The 14,097-nt window shown below is 46.8% G+C and overlaps 1 protein-coding gene across 1 annotated transcript in view; it reads right to left on the bottom strand.

Moving 5' to 3' along the window:
* The window catches only part of Prcc (proline rich mitotic checkpoint control factor), a 30,263-nt gene extending 18,055 nt beyond the window's left edge, over positions 1-12,208 (bottom strand). Inside the window, exon 1 of the mRNA XM_090340709.1 lies at positions 11,184-12,208. Coding sequence (XP_090196835.1) covers positions 11,184-11,651 — 468 coding nt within the window. The 5' untranslated portion in view covers positions 11,652-12,208. The remainder of the gene's footprint in view (positions 1-11,183) is intronic.
* Between the last annotated feature and the right edge of the window lie 1,889 nt (positions 12,209-14,097).

Here is a 14,097-nt window from a genome sequence, read left to right on the forward strand (position 1 = left end):
GTTTTTTTGTCTTTTTGCCAGTCCTGGGCTTGAGCTCAGGGCCTGAGCACTGTCCTTGGACTTTCTCAAGGCTAGAGCTCTACCACTTGAGCCTCAGCACCACTTCTGGCTTTTTTCTATGTATGTGGTACGGAGGAATCGAACCCGGGTCTTCATGCATGCTAGGCAAGCACTTTAACCACTAGGCCAAACTCCCGGCCAAAGACTCTTTATCTCCAATTAACCATCAAAAAAACAGAAGTGGCACTCTGGCTCAAGTGGTAGAGCACTAGCCTTGAGCTGAAGAGCTCAGGGATAACGCCCAGACCAGAGTTCAATCCCCATGACCCTCCTCCCCCTCCCCCCCCAAAAAGATAATAGGAAGTGGGGCTTGACTCAAGAATAGGATGGCAGCCTTGCACTGAAGAGCTCAAGGACAGTGCTCAGGGACAGTGCCCAGGCCCAGAGTTCAAGTCCCTCTACCAATCAAAACAAAACAAAAAAAAGAGGCTAAGGTACAGGATAGAGCTTGGTGGTAGAGCACATACTCTGCACATTTAACCCCCCAGCAACATTTTAAAAAACAAGTAAATGAACACTTAAAAAGAGAACTGCAGCCAGGTGAGGTGGCTCACATCTGTAATCCTAGCTATTCAGGAAGCTGAGATGTGAGGATCCCAGTTCAAAGCCAGTCCAGGCACAAAAGACCAGTGACTCTTATCTCCAATTAACCACTAGAAAACCAGAAGTGGCTCTGAGGCTCAAGGGGTAAGGCAGTAGTGTTAAGCAGAAGAGCTCAGGAACAACGCTCAGACTCAAGAGTTCAAGCCCCACAACCTACCCCCCCCCCAAAAAAAGAGAGAGAATTGTCAAGGGCTAGGAGTATAGTCTAGTGGTAGATGCTCGACTGCTCACCTAGCATGCATGCATGAGGCCCTGGGTTCAATTCCTTAGTACCACATACACAGAAAAAGCCACAAGGGGCTCTGTGGCTCACGTGTCAGAGTGCTTGCCTTGACCAAAAAGTATCCAAGGTCAGTGCCCAAGCCCTGAGCTCAAATCCCAGGACTGAAGAAAGGGGGGAAAGGGAGGAAGGGGGGGAGACAGAGAGACAGAGGGGGGAGGAGAGGAAGAGGGGGGGGGAGAGAGAAAGAGAGAGAGAGAGAGAGAGAGAGAGAGAGAGAGAGAGAGAGAGAGGGAGAGAGAGAGATGCCTGCACTCCCATGCCCATGAATGGATAAAGAAAATGTGATGTAAACCCACAATGGGGTACTACTCAGCCAAGAAAAAATGGTAAGCAAACATTACCTCAACATGTTCTATATTTTCTCTGTTCAAACCCCCATTGCCTTTCTTTCTTCTTCCTTCCTTCCTTTCTCTTTCCCTCCCTTCTTTTAATGATTCCTTTTTTCTTTTACTGATGCTGAGGACAAAATTTGGTAATGTTAGGTACCACTGAGTTACACAAGGGCATATACATATAACACAAAGGGGTCTTTAAACCTGAAGATCTAGTTCATCTCCTCTATGGCAGAGCAGAAAGCTCCTCACCGTAGGGTACACACAGGTTTTCATAGTCCTGAGACATCTTTATACTTTAACACCTCATGCAAGAGATCCACTACTTTGAAAACAAATACATTTAAGTCAAAATTTAAGACATGCATAGCCAGGCACTGGTGGCTCATGCCTGTAATCCTAGCTACTCAGGAGGCTAAGTTCTGAGGGCTGTGGTTTGAAGCCAGACCTAGCAGGGAAGTCCATGAGACTTTTATCCCAATTAATCATCAGAAAACTGGAAGTAGAATTGTGGCTTAAAGTGGTAGAGCACTAGCCTTGAGCAGAAAAACCTTAAGGACAGCACCCAGACCTTGCATGCAAGCTTCATCACAGGAAAAAAAAATGCACAGCATATCTTTATTTTCACATTCTATAATAAAAAATGTTTCCAATGTGACAGCAAAGGCAGATATCCTATAGCTGATAGAACTGAAGGCCAGATCAGCTGTAGGAGGAAAATTCAATTTTCTCCTCAAATGTCACAAGTTGTTTTCATTACACTGACAAGCTGAGTTTAAAGTCTGAACACACACACACACACACACACACTTCTCTCTGCCCATCTTCTACTAAGCTTCTACTGAACCCCTGTGTAAGTCATGTATACACACATCACCATGACAGATCCTCTGAAACCCTAAACCATTGCTAGATTATGGCCATTCACCTCTGAGGGAGGGACAGAAATAACTGTTTACCTGTAACAGCTGACAAACAAAGCTTAGAGACATTCAGCACCCACTGAGCCATCACAGAGGAAGCCCAGGGGACTTAGAGATAGGGAAAGACAATGAAGACTAACCCTGACCACTGATCCCAGTAACCTCATCCCAGAACATGGGAACATAGGACTCACTGGTTTACTCTGATGACACTCAAATCACTTTAGGGTATGCTGGTGCCTAACTGGAAACTAACAAGAAGCATAAGTACAAGGAATTAACTGAACTGTTTAGAAAAGAAAATAAATCTTGGTGCCCAGAACCAGAAAGCAGAGATGAGTAATCCCTATGCTAAGAGACGTGTGGTATATCCTCCAATCATCCTTTGAAAGGAAATCAATTCAGCTCCTATCAAAACTGGGCTAGAGGCAACAAGCTTAGCTTAAGCACACAGGATTCAATTAGATACGGAGGTGACACCCTTGAGAAGTCCAGAGTATTTAAAAACCTTTTCCTTTATCACAGTAGAGAATACAACATAAATTTCACTTTCCTTGTTTTGTTTTTTGGTCAGTCATGGGGCTTGAACTCATACATGAGCTGTTTTGCTCAAGGCTAACACCCTACTACTTTGAGCCACAGCACCATTAAAATTTAGCAATTTTAATGTGAACAATTGAGTCGCATTAAGTACACTTAGTGTGTTATGTGACCATCATCACTATCCATTTCCAGAACTTTTTCATCATCTCAGACAGACACACTAAACTCCTATTCTCCCTCTTTCAACCCTGGCACTCCTATGCTACTTTCTGTATCCATGAATCAGCTTCATCTGAGTCCCTCTACAAGTGGAATAAGACAATAGTTGTCCTTTGTGACTACACAGTTTTATTCAATGTCTTTTTTAACTCGACTGTGGGGCTTGAACTCAGGCACTGCCCCTCAAGGCAATCACCCTACCCCTTGAGCCAGAGTGCCAGTTTTCTAGTGGTTAATTGGAGGTAAGCATCTCACAGTCTCTAGTGCCTGGGCTGGCTTTGAACTGTGATCCTCAGACCTCAGCCTCTTGAGTAGCTAGGATTACAGGCATGAGCCACGACACCTGGCTTCTATGAGACTCTTATCTCCAATTAACCACCCCCAAACCAGAAGTGGAGCTGTCACTCAAAGTGGTAGAGTGCAAGCCTTGAACACAAAAATTCAGGGACAGCATCCAGACCCTGAGCTCAAGCCCCATCACTGACCCCCCCCCCCCAAAAAAAAAGGCAGGGGGGAGGGGCCAGAGGCCAGGAGTTTGGCCTAGTGGTAGAGTGCTTGCCTAGCATGCACAAAGACTTAGATTCAATTCCTTGGTACCACATATACAGAAAAAGCTGGAAGTGGTGCTGTGGCTCAAGTGGCAGAGCTCTAGCCTTGAGAAAGATCAAGGATAGTGTTCAGGCCCTGAGTTAAAGCCCCAGGACTGGCAAAAAAAAAAAAAAGAAAAAGAAAAGACAGCAGTGAGCTGGGCAGTCTGTATATTAGAGACAGGCAACGCTAGAAACATAGGAGGCCCAGGTGGAGATTGGGCCTGCTCACAAAGACATGCAATGCATGTGTTTCAGAAATATGAACCAGAGGCTGGGAGCACAGCCTAGTAGCAGAGTGCTTGCCTAGCACGCATATAGCCCTAGGTTCAATTCCTTAGTACGACAGACTCAGAAAAAAAGGGAAATGGTGCTGTAGCTCAAGTAGCAGAGTAATAGCCTTGAGCAAAAAGTGTCCAAGGACAGTGCCCAGGCCCTGAGCTCAAGCCCCAAGACTGGCAAAAAAAAAAAAAAAGGGAGGGGGGAGGAAGAAGTATGAACCAGTTGTGACTCATAAGAAAATATTTCTTCTTGGCCTCACAAGAACCTGAGCCTCAATGGCCACCACTGTCCTCTCTGTTCCAGCTGCCAAGAGTGACAAGACACATACACCCCAAGACTGCTGAGCAAGAACGGAAACAGACATTTTCCATTAAGCAGAGTCCAGTGGGATCTGTTAATCTATCAGAGCCTCATTCCCCATGGCAGCCTTCCTCTTATCTTCCTAGGCTCTGGTTCAGAAACTCCCTCTCCAAAAAGCAATCACTAGCTGCCAGGGCCAGAAGCCAAAGAGGAAATAAAGGTCCAAGAACAGACACCCCACCCCCCCATGGCTCCAAACTCTAATCACTATGACTATTATCCTGATTAGCTAGATTCATCAACTTTGGTCTCAAGCTGATATCTACCCTTTGGTTTGAGCTGCAATTTTCTCCCATTTCTGCACCCTTCAGCTGCACTGCTTTCTGATTTGTGGCTCCTCTGCTTAGTGGTCAGGAGATACAAAGGATAAAACATATTTAGGTTCAAGTACCTCTACTATTTCCCAAACGATATGATTTTTCTTAATCATTTGTTTCCTCCTTAGTAAACTAGAGGGAAAAACCCAGATCTAGAATGAACAGAGAAAGAGTAAGCAAATGCAGTTATTATATTCAATGTGCATTATGTAAAAATGTACTACGTAACTCATGGAGAGGGATGGGAGGGGGAAAAAATGTGGGAGGAAAAAGGAAGTGGTGACTGACTTATGGAATTGTAACCCCTTTGTACAAGTACTTAATTATAAACTATGAAAATTATAGGTGAGCATGGCAGCACATTTTTAAAATACCAGCTATTTGTGAAGCAGGACTGGGAATCCAGAGTTTTTGAACAGCCCATGCAAAGTTCAACTGTGAGACTCTATCTCAAAATAAAAAAAACAATATATGGAATGAAAGGACTAGAAGCTTCTGGGTGCCAGTGGCTCACATCTGTAATCCTACTACTCAGGAGACAGAGATCTGAGGAGCGCAGAGTGCAGTTCAAAGCCAGAGGCAGAAAAGTCTGTAAGATACTTATCTCCAATTAACGATTCAAAAAAATCAGAAGTAGGAGCTGGCTCACGCCTATAATCTTAGCTACTCAGGAGGCTGAGATCTAAGTATCAAGGTTCAAAGCCCGGTCACAAAAGGACCTGAGACTCTTACCTCCAATTAACCTCTAGAAAATGGGAAGTGGAGCTTGGCTCAAGGGTAGGGTGGTAGCTTTGAGCTAAAGAGTTTAGGAACAACACCTAGCCCCAGGGGTAGGGTAGTAGCCTTGAGCTGAAGAGCTCAGGGACAGGGCCCAGGCTGAATTCAAGCCCTATATCACAAACACACACAAAAATCAGAAGTGGAGGGCCGGGAGTTTGGCCTAGTGGTAGAGTGCTTGCCTAGCATGCATGAAGACCCGGGTTTGATTCCTCGGTACCACATACATAGAAAAAAGCCGAAAATGGTGCTGAGGCTCAAGTGGTAGAGCTCTAGCCTTGAGAAAGTCCAAGGACAGTGCTCAGGCCCTGAGCTTAAGCCCATGACTGGCAAAAAAAAAAAATCAGAAGTGGAGCTGTGCTCTCAGCCTCCTGAGTAGCTAGGATTACAGGCCTGAGCCACCAGCATCTGGCTAGAGTACTATTCTTTAGTTTAAAAAAACAGTACCCAGGCTGAGTTCAAGCCCCACGTCTGGAGCAAAAACAAAAAACAAAAAAGCTAAAAAAGCAAAAAAATAACTGGAAATGGAGCCGTGGCTCAAGTGATAGAGAGCTAGTCTTGAGCAAGAAAGCTTAAAGGACAGCACTCAGGCCCTGAAATCAAGCCCAGGACCAACACACACTTATAAAAAAAAGAAGTCAGCTAAGCGTCAGCAAGTGACACTCCTGTCTCAGTAAGAACCTAAAACTTAGTTAAATATTACTAAAAATGATGCAAGTTAGTGAAATCTGTCTCAGAATTTCAAACCCAAATTTCCATTACTGGGGTAAAAAAAAATAGAATGTTGTAGGCAGGAGCATGGCCTAGTGGTATAGTGCTTGCCTAGCATGCACAAAGACCTGGATTTGATTCCTGGCTACCACATACACAAAAAAGCCAGGCTCAAGTGGTAGAGGGCTAGCCTTGAAAAAGAATGGCCAAGGACAGTGCTGAGACCCTGAGTTCAAACCCCAGGACTGGGGGAAAAAAAGAATGTTGTGATAAAATTAATCCAGGCAGCTCTAAATTTGTTTTCTTTCTTTTCCTTTTTTGCTGTGCCAGGGATGGAAGCTAGGACTTGTACACATCCAACAAGCAAACTACTACCATACTCTAAATTTCCAACCCTAAAACTCCAAATGCCTAAGAATGCATTCAAGAAATCTTTTCTGGGAGGAAAAGGATAATCTGTGATTTGAACTAAGGGCCACATTTTGCTGGGCAAGAATTCTGAAGTTAAGCCATGCCTCTAGTCCAAGAAAACTCTTCTAATAGATTTACTGTCCTAAGTAGTATTTTACATAACTGACTTCAAGAGTCTGCATCCTAAAAACCTATGAAATCAACCACTGTAGCCTGAGTTAGAGTAAGAAAGGAAAAGAGAATGAGCATCTCTAATTCCCCACTTAAAGCAAAAGCTTACTAAGGCTGGGAACGATTGTGCCAACCTTACCCAACACTCAGAAGGCTGAGGCAGCTGGATCATGAACCCAAGGCCAACCTGCATATATATTGAGACTCTGTCTCCTATGAAAACAACACAAATGGGATATACCTGAAGGGAGAATTTGGTACTATGTTGATTGCAGATGATTAGATGACTTGATCCAAATCAACCAAAATTCTCTCTTCTGGAAAACTAGAACTGAGACTAGATCATAGCTCAATCTGTACTGATCTCTAAAAGGAAGGAAATAAAAACAAGAAGGAGGTAACTATCTTCTGTCACCATCAATAAAGGCTAAGTAAGGCCTTATGATGCCTATAATCCCAGCTCTCAGGATGTTGAAGCAGGAGGATTCAATAGTCAAAGCCAGTCTAAACTATACAGCAAGACTGGATCTCAAAAAAAAAAAAAAAAAAAAAAAAAAAATCAACTGGGAGAGAGCAAGGGAAGGGGTGACATTGTCTAAAAAGAAATATATTCTTTGGGGGCCGGGAGTTTGGCCTAGTGGTTAAAGTGCTTGCCTAGCATGCATGAAGACCCGGGTTCGATTCCTCGGTACCACATATAGAAAAAAAGCCAGAAGTGGTGCTGAGGCTCATGTGGTAGAGCTCTAGCCTTGAGAAAGTCCAAGGACAGTGCTCAGGCCCTGAGCTCAAGCCCAGGACTGGCAAAAAAAAAAAAAAAAAAAAAAAAAAAAAAAAAAAAAAAAAAAAAAAAAAAATATATATATATATATATATATATATATATATATATATATATATATATATATATATATATTCTTTGGGGCCAGGAGTTTGGCCTAGTGGTAGAGTGCTTGCCTGGCATGCACGAAGACCCAGGTTCGATTCCTCGGTACCACATACGTAGCAAAAAGCCAGAAGTGGTGCTGTGGCTCAAGTGGTAGAGTGCTAGCCTTGAGAAAATCCAGGGACAGTGTTCAAGCCCTGAGCCCAAGCCCAGGACTGGAAAAAAAGAAAAAAGAAATATATTCTTTGCCCGACTTATGTAAATGTCACCTTTCTGCACTTCACCTTTATAATAGCAATAAAAGAAAATTTGTGCTGGGCACCAGTGACTCACATCTATAATCCTAGCTACTCAGGATGCTGAGATCTAAGGGTCGCAGTTCAAAGCCAGCCTATTCAAGAAAGTCCATGAGATTCTGCCCCATCTCCCTCTCTCTGAGCACTATCCTTGGGCTTTCTCAAGGCTAGCATTCTACCATTTAAGCCACACCACTTTGGGCTTTTTCTGTGTATGTGATACCAAGAAATCAAACCCAGGACTTCTCTCATGCTAGGCAAGCACTCTACCACTAGGCCAAGCTCCCCACCCCCCTGGAATTCTTATCTCCAATTAAAAACCAGAAAACTGGAAGTGGCTTGTGGCTCAAAGTGGCAGAGCCCTAACCTTGAACAAAAGAGCTCAGGAACAGTGCCCAAGCCCCAGGTTTACGCCCCAGACAAACCAAACAAAAAGAAAGATCCAGGAGAAAGTGGCCTGAAGAAAAAGATTAACTCAAGTGTCTGGAGTTCTGAGCAGATCCTGTTCCTGATGTCAGGCCCTTCCTAAGGGACCACATGATGCTTTATCACTTCACAACTGCTTGGGACAAAGGCAGAAGGGCCATGGCTAGGAGTGTGGCCTAGTGGTAGAGTGCTTGCCTAGCATGCACGAAGACCTGGATTCCATTCCTCAGTACCACATACATAGAGAAAGCCAGAAATGGTGCTGTGGCTCAAGTGGTAAAGCTCTATCCCTGAGAAAGCTCAGACAGCGCTGAGGCCCTGAGTTCATGCCCAAGGACTAAGAAAAAATAAAAATAAGGTAGAAGGGGGAGGGGATGGGGAAGGGAAATGGGGACAAAACATGAGAAAGGGTATCATTGTGTGAGAAGTAATGCACCTACTAGCTGGTGAATGTAACGGTAACCCCTCTATATATTACCCCAACAATAAAAAATAAAAAAGGCAGAAGGGCCAACCTTGAATCTTCTCCTTCATTCTTCTAGACCTACCCTATCTATCTCCTAGATATGCTTCAGTATCCCCCAGCTCTATCCCGTTATTCCTCCTTCAGCCACCAGCACCTCACAGTGAACCTCACAGCTCTGTTATAAAATAATTCTGGCTCAGCCAGTACAGACTCTGGTCCATAACAAAGCAGAAGACCTCAACACAGTATCCAAGGCCCTTTGATATCTGCCTCTCCAGCCCAATCTCTTACCACCTGTTCCCCATATGCTCCAGACAGAGCCCTTCTAAACCCTTAGCCTCTATTTTTTGGGGGTCAGTGGTGGGGTTTGAACTCTGGGCCTGGGCACTGTCCCAGAACCCTTCAGCCCAAGGCTACAGCTCTACCACTTTGAGCTATAGCACCACTTTCTTTTCTGATGGTTAAGTGGAGATAAGAGTTTCAGGGACTTTCAGCTGGGCATGTTGGCTCACACCTGTAATCCTAGCCACTCAGGAGGCTGGGATCCGAGGATGTGAGGATTACGGTTCAAAGCCAGCCCAAGCACTAAAGACCATGAGACTCTTATCTCCAATTAGCCAACAGAAAACCAAAAGTGGCACAGCGGCTCAAGGGGTAGGGTGGTAGCCTTGAGCTAAAGAGGTCAGGGACAACACCCTGACCAGGGGTAGGGTGGGTAGTCTTGAGCTGAAGAGCTCAGGGACAATGTCCAGGCCCAGAGTTCAGGTCCCAGGACCAACAACAACAACAAAAAAGACTTTCATGCCTGGGCTGGTCTTGAACCACAATCCTTAGGTCTCAGCCTCCTGAGTAGCTAGGATTACAGGAATAAGCCACCAGCACCCAGCTTGGGGATCATTTTCAAAGAGAGCCCTGGCAGAAAAAAAAAACAAAAAACAGTAACTTTCTTATCTCCAATTAACCAACCAAAAACACCAGCCTTAGCTGCATGCTATGGCTCAAGTGTTAGAACACTAGCCTCAAGCAAAAAAGCTCAGGTTCAGCACCCAGGCCCAGCAAAAAAGAAAAAAGAGAAAGAGAAGGAAGAAAGAAAGGAGAGAGAGAGCCTGGCATGGTAGTTCACGCCTGTAATCCAAGCCACTCAGGAGGCTGACATCTGAGGATTGTGGTACAAAGCCAGCCAGCATTGAAGACTGTGAGACTTTTATCTCCAATTAATCACTAGAGGTCAGGGACAACAACCAGGCCCAGAGTTCAAGCTCCGTGACCCACAAAAAAAAAAAAAAAGGAGGGACGGAGGCAGGGAGGAAGGAGAAATATAGAAGGGGGTTGAGGTACTCAAGATTCAGCCAAGCTGTGAATGAAGAGGGGAGAGAACATTAGGGTATCTGGGGGAAGGCAAGTGAAGCAGCAGCCAGTGAGAGAAACAGAAATGACAGGACCCCAGACACAACTGGACACTTAGAGAAAAGCAAAAAGGCTATCCAACATGGGCCAGGGTTAGACTAGTTGAACTCCTGGGGGGAAAGAAAGAACTCCCCACCCTTTCAGTCTAAAACACTCCCTGTTCAGAAGACTCATAGGGTCATGGACTCCTTCAACCTCAAAGCCCTCATCCCTGAAGAGCCCTGGTGGTATTTTTCTACTCCAACATCTAGAAACAACACAGCTGAGCTGCCTCTTCTAGAGATAGATCACAAGCATCCTAATTCACCCAAGCTTGATAATATCCAAGTGGTAAAACTAAGTGGTAAGGAGGCCAGGAGTTTAGTCTAGTGGTAGAGTGCTTGCCTAGCATGCACGAAGACCGGGGTTCAATTCCTCGGTACCACATACATAGAAAAAAAGTTGGAAGTGGTGCTGTGGCTCAAGTGGTAGAGTTCTAGCCTTGAGAAAGTCCAAGGACAGTGCTCAGACCCAGAATTCAAGCCCAGGACTGGCAAAAAAAAAAAAGTAGTAAGGGGCTTGGAATGTGACTTAGTGGTAGAGTACTTGCCTAGCATGGGGGGGAGGGAAAAGAGAGGGAAAGGGGAGAGAGAGAGAGAAAGAGAGGGAGAGAGGGAAAGAGAAGGGGAGAGACAGAGAGTGGGAGAGAGAAAGAGAGACAGAGAGGTGGACCAATGTCCAGCAAATGAATTGCTATGGGGCTTTTAAGAGGCAAAGGACAAGGCTGGTCCAAGATGTTCGGCAAGGACCTGATGCCCACTTCCTCAGACACTAAGTTTCACCTTGCTCTCAGGATGGCAAGAGGGGGAAAGCCAGCCTGAGGAGATGTCAAAGAGGAAACAAGGGTCCCTAGGGTACGGCCTGTCAGTCCTTCAGCATGCAGACCCAGCATCCAGAACGCCGTAAAACCAAACATCCTGACTCCCATTAACAACAAACTTCAGACCAGTTCATCTCCAAGAGGATTCCAGGGGCCTCGAGTCAACCAAGGCGTTTATAAGAAGCAAAATACAGCTAGACGAGTACTTGGTTGCCCAGCTGTGCTCAAACTCGAAGTACATTCGGGGTACCCTCCCTGGATACTCACATCCCCCTTATGTAGCTCCGGCGCTGCGATCTTCACCGGCTCTGTCCTCTTCTTTGGCTTGGGAAGCCCCAGGGGGGGGCCGGCACCGCCGACAGGGGGGGGCAGACTGAGGCCAGGGCCTCGGGGTGACGGTAGCCCCAGTCCCAGCCCCTCCCCAACTCCCGCCGCTTCAGCCGGACTCACACCCGGAGGTGGAGGGAAGCCTCCCAGGCCGAAGGGCAAAGGGGGAGGAGGCTGGAGTCTGGGGTCTCCGGTGGGTGGGGGCAGCAACAGCGGCGGGGGAAAGGCTGGGGCCAGCATCTGGGGGGGCGGGGGCAGCAAGGCCGGACCCTTGGGTGCAGGGAGAGATGCAAACAAGCCACCTAAAGTGGGCCCAGACGTAGGGGCCACCGCCTCCTCTTCCTCCAGCTCCGGCTCTGCCTCATCCGGCTCACTCTCATCGCTGCTGGCGTAAGCAACCAGCGACATGGCGCCTCCCGCCTCTGGGGCGCCCTTGCCGGCAGAAGAGGCCCACTAGAGACCGGGGATACCCAGAGGCCTAGTAGGCCCCGCCGCTGGGCGGGGCGGGGAACGGACAAGCTCGCTTCCTCCCTACTCTTAAGACTATCCGCGGCAGGAGCCCACGGCCACGGGTAGATTTCCACCGAATAACGCTTGCCTCTCTCCACACTTAAGCTCCTAGTCCCAAACAACTACACACAGCTAATGGCCGCCGAGTCACTCCGCCTTCCCCTTGCCTCACCAACACAGGAACTACAACTCCCAGGAAACACTTTGGCCACAACCCCATTCTTCGCCGCAAGGGCCTCAGCGAAAGGCACTGTGGGAATTGGAGTCCCAGAGAAAATTAAGGCCCGCGCAGAAAGACAGGAGGGAAACCCGCCTCTGACGCAAAGGCTCCTGGGATGAGTAGTTTTTTATGGTCGGCGGGCAAGTCCTAGGTAACTACAAGTCCCACCCGTCAACGCGGTAGTAACGGAGGCAAATAGGAAAGCATTTCGGTACTTGGAGTTTTCGAGGGCTGTCCCTGGAGCGCTAAGATTTATGGGAGGTGTGGTATGCTTAGAAAACTGCAAGTGTTGTCGGGATCAAGAGGGAACCTGGGAAGGTGGCGGAGTGAGGAGAGCTTATAGTTTAAAGGGACAGGAGTCTGTAAGGTCTCAAGTCGGCTGGGCCTGGGATTTAGAGTCCCAGGGATGGGTACGAAATGGGATTGCAAACTGGAAAGAAAGAGGGTTTGCAGACCTAAAGATAAATATCTGAAAGCTGCAGGGGAAAAAAAAGGGATGCGAGAGGAAGGGGGCGGTACTGCGCTCCGTGACCTGGGTGGACGACGTCCCACTCACCTCAGCCTGGAGCCTCTGAGATGGGAAGCTGGCAAATCTTGGAAGCCAGGGCCCCTGGAACTCGGGTTAATCCCTCTCAAATCCAGTGAAGAGGCGGGCTGCCGCAGGCTCCTCCATGTCCTCAGAAATCACCTGAGTCCATTCTCAGCGCCTGTAAACCTCACCTATCCCTCCACAGTCGTCCTTTGCATGCTCTTCCGTGGTGCTGGCTGTGTGTTCTTGATCTTGTTGAATCTGGCTCCGTGAGTGTCCTTTGCAGGTATCCATGGTCGTCAGTGTTGTTTTCTAGATCATTCATGTCTGCCTTTCGTAAAGTGTGTTCTGCACCTGCCTTTCTCTGTCCACTTGTAATTTTATCTCCTTTTCTTATCCTGTACCTTCCTGTGACTGAATGCTTTCTTGTCAGCCATGTCTGTGCATGCCCTTTACCTGTTAATCCACCTCCATGGGTTCCACCTGCTTTCAGAGAGCAGAACATTGTATTGATCATCCCATGAAAAAGCTGTTATGATTTGAAGAGAAGGCTAAGGAGGAAGATGAAAATGGTGATGAAGGGTAACGATGATGATCATGGTGAAGAGGATGAGTGTGAGGCCTAAGCTAAAAAATCCTTGGGCTGGGCCAGGTGGCTCATGCCTGTAATCCTAGCTACTCAGGAGTCTGAGATCTGAGGATCAAGGTTCAAAGCCAGCCCAGGCACAAAAGGACCTGAAATTCTAATCTCCAGATTAACCCCTGGAAAACAGAGAAGTGGGGTAGGGAGGTAGCCTTGAGCTGAAGAGTTCAGGGACACTGCCCAGGCCCAGGAGTAGGGCAGTAGCCTTGAGCTGAAGAACTCTGGGACAGTGCCCAAGCAGAGTTCAAGAGCCAAGACCCACAAAAAAAAAGAGAGAGAGAGAGAAAAAAAGAGAGAGAAAGAAAGAAATCCCTCAGCTAGTGGCAAAGCAGACTGAGGAACTACATGGAGAAACTAAACCATCAAGTCCTACCTCTCAGCGATGCATCTTGCACAATGCTGCTTTGGAATCTTCATCCCTCATCCTACATGACAGATATTGGGCAGCTGCATCTCTTCACTGAATCTCATTTTCCTGTTTTGGAAAAATGACTATAGTACTGATACTTCTGTAGGAAGAAGCTGGAGTAAAATGAAGTGTTTGTGCTGTGGAGAGTAGGCATAATCACAGCAGAGCCAATGTTCGGAAATCAGATGCAAGGAGATGCTGGTGGCTCACACCTGTAATCCTAACTACTCTAGAGGCTGTGATCTAAGGATTCAGTTCAAAGCCAGCCCAGGTAGAAAAGTTCCTGTGAGACTCTCATCTTCAGTTAACCACAAAATAAGCTGGAAGTAGAGCTGCTGTGGCTCAAGTGGTGGAGTGCAAGCCTTGAGGAAAGCACAGGGAGAGTCCAGGGCCCTGAATTCAAGCCCCAACACACACACACACACACACACACAAATGCAGTCTGGATAGAGCAGTACAATAGTGTTCAGTGTGTAAGGCCCTGGGATTTCCATCCCCAGTACCTTACAAACAAAACAAAATGAAACAAAAGCAGAATGCAGC

Source organism: Megascapheus bottae, chromosome 10, assembly GCF_031878675.1.
Source record: "Megascapheus bottae isolate mThoBot1 chromosome 10, mThoBot2.hap1, whole genome shotgun sequence".
Classification (NCBI taxonomy): domain Eukaryota; kingdom Metazoa; phylum Chordata; class Mammalia; order Rodentia; family Geomyidae; genus Megascapheus; species Megascapheus bottae.